Source organism: Lepeophtheirus salmonis, chromosome 5 (assembly GCF_016086655.4).
Source record: "Lepeophtheirus salmonis chromosome 5, UVic_Lsal_1.4, whole genome shotgun sequence".
Classification (NCBI taxonomy): domain Eukaryota; kingdom Metazoa; phylum Arthropoda; class Copepoda; order Siphonostomatoida; family Caligidae; genus Lepeophtheirus; species Lepeophtheirus salmonis.
In genome coordinates this window covers 13,103,937-13,114,751 of record NC_052135.2, presented here as the reverse complement: position 1 = coordinate 13,114,751, position 10,815 = coordinate 13,103,937, and the positions used below count along the sequence as shown (strand labels likewise).

At 32.7% G+C, this 10,815-nt stretch overlaps 1 protein-coding gene across 1 annotated transcript; it reads left to right on the top strand.

The window, feature by feature from the left end:
• Nucleotides 1-715: 715 nt before the first annotated feature.
• LOC121117179 (uncharacterized) lies at nucleotides 716-9,656 on the top strand. Its single transcript, XM_040711514.2, is given in 3 exon segments — nucleotides 716-4,064; nucleotides 4,066-4,716; nucleotides 8,679-9,656. Coding segments are annotated over 3 exon segments (4,338 nt in total). The 5' UTR covers nucleotides 716-863; the 3' UTR covers nucleotides 9,165-9,656.
• The last annotated feature ends 1,159 nt before the right edge of the window (nucleotides 9,657-10,815 follow it).

Below are 10,815 nucleotides of genomic sequence, written 5' to 3'. Positions count from 1 at the left end.
CAAAAATAATTTCCAACAAATTTTTGATAACCTCTGGATGTTTTTCAAAAACTTTGCAAATTTTTTTATTTATTTGAAGAGTTGTGAATATTTGTAATTTTTCTCCAAAAAAAAAAAAAAAATTTTTGTGAATAGCAGTGGATTTTTGAAGTTTTTTTCCCAATTTTTTTTTTTAATAGTTGTAGATTTTTGAAAAAAATTTGAATATTAAATTGTATGTTTAAACTTTTTGTTCAAAAATTTTAATATTTGAAATTTAGTTTTGCAAAAAATTTCAATATTTTGGATAAAAAAAAACAAAAAAAAACAAGTCCACCTCCCAAAAAAAAAATATATATAGAAGCCTGTGGACGCCCTAATAGCCATAATGGTATTTTTAACTATTATTTAAAATATTAAAGAATCGGAATCCGGATTTTTTTTGGGGAATCATCGCATCACAAGTTTATATGTCAAAATATTTGTAAAATCAATCATGGAGACTCATCATCAATTTTTTTTTTCTTAGTTAGTGTAGAAAAAAAGATATATTATGTACTTCAATGTACATATTTAATACATGCACATACTTTTCAAGCATATTGGGGGAGGGGGGGTGTTGTGTGTAAAAAATCTAATGACGGGGCTATAAGGATAAAAAATATTTTAATTTTTTGAAAGCATTTTATATTGCTTTCATTTTTTTTCCATCGTTAAAAATATTTTTCCCTTCATTTCTTGGCAGAAGTGCAAGTCGTATTTTCTTAGATTCCTGCTTTTTTCAAAAATCGTTCTCGTTCAAAAAAAACCCTTGTAGAGTGAAAATATGTGGTAAAAATTGTGGATTTTCTATTTCTTATATAAAAAAAGTGTCATTTCTCGCTATGGAGTCTAATGGTAATCCCTCTCGACAGCATTTTAAGCCTCCTCCAAACCGCCCTCCACCACCTATCGTACCTCCTCCTATAGCTCCAGGCAGTCCAATGGTCTCAAGAAAGACTCGAAATAGCTCAGCTGAACGGTTCAACCCCGTTCGGCGAACACCTCCAAAACATCCCCTATTTAATAACAATGGCAACAATAATGGAAGTTCCTCTCGGGGCTCTTCATGTGAAGTCCATGGACCTTCGACTGTTGAACAGTTTGAACAACAAAAAGTGTTCCTTCAAAATGCTCTCAAAGATAAGGAGAATTTAAGCATAGTCTGTTCAAATCAGTCTGCAAAGTTGAACAAACTCGAGTCAGAGAGAAATGAATGGCAAAGGAAAATCATCGAGACGGAGAGGGAAAAGCGAGATCTGATGGACCGAATTACACAAGAGGGGAGCCAATCCCTTAAAAAAATCGAAAAACAAAAAAGAGACCATGAAAAAATACAAACGGAGTGTACCGTCATTATGAAGGAGAGAAATGACGCCATTAATCAGATATCCAGCGATATGAAGGAAATAGAAAGACTAGAGCAGGAGAGAGTACAGCTCTATGGTCGTATTGATGCTCTCGAAAGAGAAAGATCCGCGGAAAAACCTCCCCCACCACCTCCACCATCCAGTCAAAATGAATTCCTCAAATTGAAGTCAAGTCTATCTCAGATTTCCAGCGAGAATAACGAACTACGTAAACAATTAAGTGATTCAATTCGTGATAAAGAAATCGTTGCAGAGAAGCTTCATTGTGCCATCAAGTCAAAAGAGTCACTCTCCTCTGAGTTAAAAGAGACATTAACCAATAGTTCATCTCAAACTTTAGAGTTTTCAAAACAAATAAATGATGTTAAGAGAACAGAAAACAATCTTAAAATTGAAATCACAAAACTCAAAAAAGAAAATCTCTTGATTTCTGAGGACTTTATCAAAGTTAAGGACGAACTCCATAAAAGTGATAGACTAAAGCGAGATGCTACTTCACAAATTGAGACTTTATCAAATGAGATCAGGAGTCTACGAGCTGCTAAAGAATCTAAAGACCGGGATCTTAAGAAAATTGAGTGTTCTCAAACGGATATTGCCGAGAGTAATGTTAGACTTTTAAAAGAAATTGAAGACGCAAAAAGTCTCATTAAATCATCACAAAATGAAAATGACAAATTGCATTTAGAATTTATAAATTTCAAATCCTCCTCAGATGACAAAATTAAGAGCCTTGAGAGTCAAATAAAAAGTAATCAAGGACAAGAGTTGGAAAGGAATAGTCTGATTCGTGATTTAAAGAATAAAATTGAGAAATTTGAGAATGAGAAGAAGAATGTAATTAAATCAGAGAAGACGAAAAGGGACAGTGTACACCAAAGACTCGAAACGGAGAAGAAAGAAGCAGAAGATAAATTAGAAAAAATGAGAATACAATTTGAGAAAATTGCTATCGAGAGTAAACGGAAAATGACTCAACTGGAAGATGATCGCAACACACATCAAAGCTATATTAGTGAATTCAAGGCCAACTTGGAGAAAAAGGACGAGGAGAATCGATCTCTCCAGAAAAAATATTCGATTCTTCAAAATGAATGTAATAAATTCAAAAACACTAGCAAAACAGATATTGCTCGTGTCGAAAAAGAAGTTGAAGACACAGAGAATCGTTTAAATGACTCGAGAAGAAAATGTGATAACTTTCAAAAACAAATTGAATCCCTTTCATTAACCTCTTCCAAGCTTAAAGACGAGAAGGACAAGTATGAGAAAAGAATTTTCGAGCTTGAAAAGGACGTAGCAACTAAGAACAAGGAATTTAACTCCAAGGAAAGCCAAATCTCTGCCGATAAAAGGAAAATAGAAAAAACACTCGAAGACAAATCCAATAAAATTTCCTTACTTCAAAGTGAAATTGAGAGTCTCACGTCTAAATATGAGAAGGAAAATGATTATCTCAATAAATGTCTGAAGGATATGAAAGATAAGCTAAACCAAGTTCAACGTAAATCAAACAACATGGAACAACAATACTCAAACGAAATGAATTCCAAGGTCAACAATTTAAATTCTACTATTGAAAACTACAAAACACAGATCCGTGAACTGAATTCAGAAAGAGAATTACTTTGCTCTAGCAGTACGGAAGAGAAAGAAAAGTTGCAAATGTCAAAGGATGAAGAAATATCTAATTTGCAATCAAAGATTGAAGACTTTAAAAAGAAATTATCCAGTTACAGCAAGAAGATCAAAGATCTGGAAAATGTCAAAAAAGAATCTGAGGGTATTATGCAGAAGGCTTCACAAGAAAATCAAAGTCTCATTAAGAAAGTATCCACACTCGAGGGTTTATCTCGAAGGCTTGAGGCCGAAAAAAATAAAGCTGAGAAGGCAATTGAGGAGGCTGGTAAAAGTTATAAGACGCTACAAAGTAAATTTGATAAGCTAACAAATGAAAAGATGGAATTGAACAAAAAGTTGGAGGGCTTTCTCAAGGAGAGTAAATCTGGGAATGATAAGACACAGAAGCGTACCAGAGATCTTGAGCAAAGAATCAAGGAGAAAGATAACGAAATATCCAACAAAGTTAGGGAATTTGATAAAGAACGATCAGATCTTAAATTGCAAAACCAAAGGGATATTTCAGAATATATTGCCAAGCTGAATAATCTAACAAAAGAAAAAAGTGAAACTATGACGAATCTCAACAATCAAACACGAAAATTCCAAGAGGAAAGGGATACACTTCAAAATAAATTCAAGACCGAAATAAGCACATTAAAATCCAAATTAGAGTCTCTTAAAACGGACTCAAATAAGGCTAAAAAGGAATTGGAGTCTCAATTGGAAAAAGCTCTGGCTGAATCTCATCCATCTTTGGAGGTTGAGTTGAAGCGTTTGATTGAAACAGGTCAGTTACCTCCCAAGATTAAATCTCTAATCATAGAACTATCTACCAAAGCAAAACCCGTTAACGGTGAGTATCCAAATCTCAAGATTGAAAAGGTTGAGGAAATCAAGGTGCGTTTAAAGGAGGCTGAAGATAAAACTTCAGAATTATCCAAAGCCCTTACTGAAACCCAGGGTGCTCTTAAAGAATCCCAAGAGGAAAACTCTAAGCTAAGTTCATCTCTGGAAGAAAAAAAGTCAAAAAAAAGTAGTTTCATTTGCTCGAGAGTCCTCAACAACAGAGAATGAAGATAGAATCAAAGAGTTGGAAGAGGCTCTGGATACAGCTGTAGAGGAAAGGCAGGAGCTTCTTGAGGCAGCAGAGAAAGAAATAGAGTATCATCGATTGATTGCAGCAGAAATTGAACAAAATATGATTGATGACTTTGAGTGGAAGCTTCATGAAATTGAATCGGAATACAATAAAAAGTTTAAGAGTGCTGTAGCATCCTCTTCTGGAGCAACACAGTCCACAGGAGCTATTCCAAAGACTTCAGTCTCTTCACCTGGCTCTGCAATGTACGATGTAGAACTATTCGAGAAAAAGTTGAGAGAGGCCACAAATGAAATAACAAGAAAGAAAGATGAAGAATTCGCAAAGCTACATATTCAACTCCGTAAAGAAACGGATGATAAACTCCGTTTAGAGCGCAATAGTCTTAAAACAGCTTTAGATGGAGTGCATAGCTCTGAACTACGAAAATCCAATGACGAAATTAAAAGAACTATAACTCGGGAGTTTAGTAAGCAAATCGAATCTCTACAAAATGAAGTATCCCAATATCAATCTCAAATATCAACTTTAACTTTAACCATCCAAAAGAAAGATGATGAAGTCATCGAGGCACGGAAGCTAGCCACACAAGAAGGCGATGAAAAGGTTAGTACTTCTGTGTAATGTTTTGCAATCATATCTAAGTATATCAAATTTGCCTACCTAAGTGAATACAAAACAAACTTCATATGATTAGAGACTACATCTCTTGACCTTTGTGAGAATTTTTAGAGTGTCCCACTTTTGTGTTCATGTTTGTAGCATTCATTCTCAAATACCTTTTCTATTGGGGGCAATCAAAAAAACCTGATTTAATTAAAGTTTGAAGCCTCTCAGGCCATTTTAAACTTTTTGGGGTCAAAATTGCCCATTTTTAAGCTTTTTGTTCAGTTCCAAATATGATTATGCCTTGTCTCAAAAATTGTACTTTTCATATTTATTTAGTATTCGGTTTATGAGTAATACAATCAAGGGCGTCCAGAGGATTATATCTATATTTTTTTGGGGGCAGGGGGCTTGGTTTTATGATTCTTTTTTGGAAAAAAAAAACCCAACAATTATATTTTAAAAAAATCAAATATTAAGTTTTTGGAAAAACAATTTCAAAAGTCTATAGCTATTCACAAAAAAAAAAAAATTTTGGAAAAAAATTGAAAAATTATATTACATTAAAAAAAAAAAAAAATTCTAATATTATATTCTTAAAAAAAAACTCAAATAGAACATTTTCTTGTAAAAAACAAGAAATCCTTAATTTGGGGGTGGGGATACCTACAGCCCCTCTAGCCTTCCCCCTGCTTACACCCCTGACAATACATATTGTGCACCCTGTCTTTAATAATGATTCAAGGTGTCTATGATGTGCTACTCAATGATTTGCAGTTTCCCTATTTATATAAGTAATATAGCAAAATTGTAACAGAGAAACCCTAACTCATTGAGCACTTCTTAAAATGACGTTTACCATGGTAATTAGGGCGGTTTGTTTTTAAACTTTTTTCGAATTTTGATTACGGGTATTGCAGAAAAGTTGTGATATGGTATGAAAATTAATTTTGCAAAATTGCATTATCCTACGAGGTAATCTTTAGGTTAAAGACAAAAACTCTTTACTTAGTAAATATAGGTATTATGAAGATATTTTTAGTTATTTTGCATAGAATAATTTTGATAGACATTTTTTTAACCTATAAAAAAGATTTATAAAGTTTTTTTATTTTTAAATTGTACTATTGAACAAAAAAAAAAGAAAAAGTTAGTAAAATTAGATGATCCGCTTATAGACCTATCATTTTCTCTTATGTAATTTCCTCCTTTTGCTCCACAGAGTAGCTTTAAAAAAAATATTATTAATATTTTTAGAGGTGAGAGTAATGTCGATCATAATTCATCAATGCAAAACAATGATTAATACGTTATTTTTATCATTATTGAGTGAATAAAGAACTTTTATCTTTTTCAAACTTTGTACGAGATGTGCTACCTAAAGATAACATCGTAGTAAAATGAAATTTTGCATAGGTAATTTTCTTATCATATTACAGCTTGTCCTTACGATCCGTAATCGAAATTCGAAAAACAAACAATCCTAATGGGCAGGTCTTTGTTAAGGCGGAATATTTAGCCCAAAACGGGACAGTCTAATGTATGTGCAGTGTACATTGATAGATTGAATCAATTAATGGAAATATTTCAAAGCAGGAATGAGCACAGCTGTTGAACATTATTGATTAATTACGATTAAAATATTGTTTATATTAACTGAAACAATCAAATTACTAAGTTAGTTTAAATAATATATATTAAGTTGTTCCGAAATGAATGGGATTGCCCCAGTAAGATAAGAAATTACATTAAAAAGTTTAAAAAAAATTACTCAATCATGTCGCATAGTATCCTCGGGTTCGGAGAACAGAGATTGAGATCCGGGCTGCAGAGACTCTTTTTTATCGTTTCTACCTTTCTCAGCGTTATGAGCAGCACTTCACACACTCATTCTTGTTGGCCTGAAAGATAGAATAGAGTACTCACACTATTTTGAAGCGGTGATCATCAGTCAGGATTCAGGAGGTAAGGAAAGCTCTGCTAAGACCTCCCGTGGATGTCCTGATGAAACGCCTTTCTCAAACTTAAAAGTGCCATCACGGATCTCATCAGCCCACCGAAAGATGGTTGCACGACTAGGACAGGCATGAGGGTAAACAATAGTGAGGTCAGTGTGGATCACAGAAACTGTTTTGACCAGTTTGCAGGCTATCAAAAGTATGAGCGAAAATTGTGAGTCTCCATGTTCAGCTACGAATGGAGAAACAAGTACAAATGTGGTATATAGGGTTTAGCTATTTAGTCTCTGAATAACTATGGAAGGTTTTTCTACCATAAAATTCATGAGAAAATCCATGCTGGATGAATTTTGTAGATGACTCTTCTCCTTTCCCTTCAAACGCACCTTTCTGAATAATTTCGGAACAGGCTAATATGTAGGTATATATAATGCTTAGCCCAGTAGGGGAAAAAAACCTATGAGGAGATTAATGTATATACAATGAGCTAGAGAAAGGCACAAAGTATCAACAAGGAATTTTATAGCAATTCATACAGATGAATACATATTATGTATATATATTGTATGAATATAAAATGTATGATGAAGTAAAATGATGAATTAGTTCTTATTATTAATAATAGTATGTAGGACTATTTTGTGCTTCTTCAAATATTCACTTTATAATATTTATATATAGGTGAAATGAAAGACTATTCAGAGTGTACGAAACATTTGACACAGATTTTTGAAATGAAATGAATAAATAAATTATATAAATATAACATGAAATAGAGAAGAGAAGAAGTTCGGTGAAAAAGTAATGAATGCCTCAATCCTATAGGCATAAAAAATTTGAAATATGTACATGAATATGCAATTACACATTATGTACATGTAATAAATATGATTGAAGAGTCAAAGAAGGACATTTTGATGATGATCCTTAGGGATGTGAAAATTGTCAAAATCCTCGTGTGTATGTCAGGGGTCTGCAAGGGTTGGGCTATAGGGAATTTGAATCCAAATCCCCCCCCACCGATTAAAAATATAATCCTGCAGACCATATATTTATATTTAGAAAAAAGTATATATTTTTAACAGGCATGTGATATTAATCCTCTTATTAATTATTTCTGCTGATTTTGCAAACTGAAACCTATTAGCATGCAAGGAATACTATAATTTTTATTGTGATCTCTCTATACCTATTTGGATTCCAGACAGTGGACCGATTTTTCACTTTGTAGACCGATTTTGATTCGGTCTTATATATTATGAGAGACCTTTTTTTCTATATACACTTTCATTCATTTTTTTTCCAAAAAAATCTCGAAAGTACACGATCAGTTCTAGAACTGGTTACACATCAGAGACTGCAGGATCAAAATTAATATAAGCTATCTTTGTTTAAACTTCGTATAACGTCATTGTACTTGAAAGAAAAACATATGATGTCATGTCATAAACAATTTATCTGTAAAATCGGTCTAGAACTTTTTTTTACGTCGAACTAGACCGATTTTTTCCTTTGGACTGATCTAGACCGAATTTAAATATGAGACCGATCCAGACAGAGCTTTTTTGTTGGACCAAACTAATTCGGTCCAACAAAAAATATAACCGTCTATGACCAGTCTAGGATATCCATACCGAAACACTACTTGTGGGATCAGAGCTAAATTGTCGTAAATGAAATATTTAGTTCTCCGATTCTTTCATTATGGATAATGGTTTTTCCAACTTTTTACTATAAAATGGATCTGATAAATTTATTTAAATAGTTTAAATTTTCTGTTTTGAAGTTTTGACATAAAATATTAAGACTTCCAGGATGAAACATGTATAGCCAATAACACCAATATTTGTAATTTTTGATTTATAACAATTTGCACTCCAATGTAATTTTCTTTTTTATTTATACTCACAAAGATTTAGGCAATATTTACGTTTCAAATGATCTTTTTCTATTGCATGAATAGCTGTAGTAGCTCATTTCGATTTTCTCATTGACATATTTCAGGCCTTCAAGGAACGTCGCCAAGCCAACGTTTTGGGGGAGAAGTACGAACATGAAAAGGAGAAATTGGAGGCAGACTATAGTAAAGAATTAGCCACACTTCGAGAGGAGCACGACCGACAAATAAAAAATCTTGAAAAGAGATTAGAAGTGGCATTGGGAGCAAAGTTGGAGCATATGGAGGCTCTCCGAGAAGAAGTGGAAGAAGAGTATGCAGATCGAATGGAAACACTTCGTGACATGTATCAAGATGAATTGAGAAATCAAACCGATAGTTTAAAAAAGGAAAAGGACAAGTTTTATTCACTGGAGAAATCCCTACAAGAGACTCTTCGAATGAAGCGAAATGAAATTGAGAGATATTCATCCCTAGAGAATGACTATAAATCAGAGATCGATGAGCTCAAGGAGAGACTTCAAAAACAGACAGATGAAGTGTTAAAGCTACAGACTGAACTCAATGAGTATGAATATGAGGATGCCCTCTAGGAAGGTGGGCATTTCAGGCCTACATGCAATCAATATTACATACACACGTCACAAACACACAAATCATTGTATTTCCAGATTATTATTATTATTATTCTGAATTCAACTTTATGTATTTCTACGAATATTCATCCATTCTGATACTATTTTTGATATTTTTATCTCTTTTACCTATTATACAGCATATATAGAATTGTTTAATAATCATTCATTCATTTTTATTTAAAAAAAACCTTTAATTAGTGTCTCTCGTTATTCCAACCCTAATAAACAAAATAATTAATTAACGATTAATCCTAATTCAGTTAAGTTGTAAAGGAAATATTTTTTATGTATGTATTGCATGTATTGAATTGAATTTTGTATAACAAAGGTTCTTTTATGTGCTATATTTGTAAAGAAGAGCCGACATTAAGTTGTATCACAGGTCTTGTGACAAAAAAAAACGAATTTAGAACATTCCTTCTAGAAATACATACAATTGTAACAACATAACGATAATATAGTAAAAATCATATTTCGTCTTTCTTACATGTACTCGAACGTAAAAAGAGTATTTAGAAGAAAGGTGATGGAGGCTTTAATTAAAAACAAACTTAAGAGGTTATAGGAATTTTAAAAAAAAATGTCACAACAGTTATCTGAGTCAATGGACAAGGTATTTTCAAACTATGTCATACTCCTATTTATTTCTATTAGTCAAATAGTAAAATCACAAGGAAATTCCATAGATGAGAGTATTTCCGGTCTTATACGTATTACTTGGGATGGGATTTTTAGAGAGCACGAGGAGAAGGCGGGAGTGAGACTTGTACTATTCTTAAACTAAGACCCTTCTTAACATTTGCTGCCTATTATATCATTCATTTTGTAGGTGAAAATATTATAATTTTATACAATGAGGTAAATCCGACGTGTTTTTAGCTGGCCCGTTAATTTGTAATTGGTAATATAAAGAAGGAATTTTCTATTCCTTGGCAGTTGTCATCATTATTTAACTCCGTAGTAGTGAATATCCTTTCCTAAATAGATTCAATTATATTCAAAATCTGATTAAACATTCGTGTGTGCTCATAAAAGACGGAGCGTAACCCGGAGGATTTGTTGCAGAGTTATAATTGTAAGTCCTTTTTGGACTTCAAAGTAAAATTGAGTATCGGCATCGGATTAATTCTAGCAAATGTCCTTGTTTATATCCTTTTCTCCTTCCTCTCTTGTCAACGCTGATCTAATGGAACGTCATGAGCATTATACTTTCTCTCCTCTATTACGTTCTTCAAATTGTTAGGGTTACCATATTGATTTTCGGTTTCTTTTCTTAATATGCCCATTCTAAACTAGATTTTCATAATTGATTGTATATACTAAATACAATACTCTAACTTATTTTATTATCCATTTTAAAAACACGAAATAATTCTTCCTTCAGACACCATGAGGATCCATTAATGAACGCACCAAAAAAGCACAAAAAGTACATGCACCAAGGCTATTTTCTTTTCTAATTGCTCAACTATATTTTTTCTCAACAAAAATCCCGTCCATATGTATTACATGGTATAAGTTTAAACGGAGGTTGCAAGGGTTATGTAGGGAAAAAAGTTTCAAAATGCTTATATACTCACAAATTGTACATACTACATTTATTATG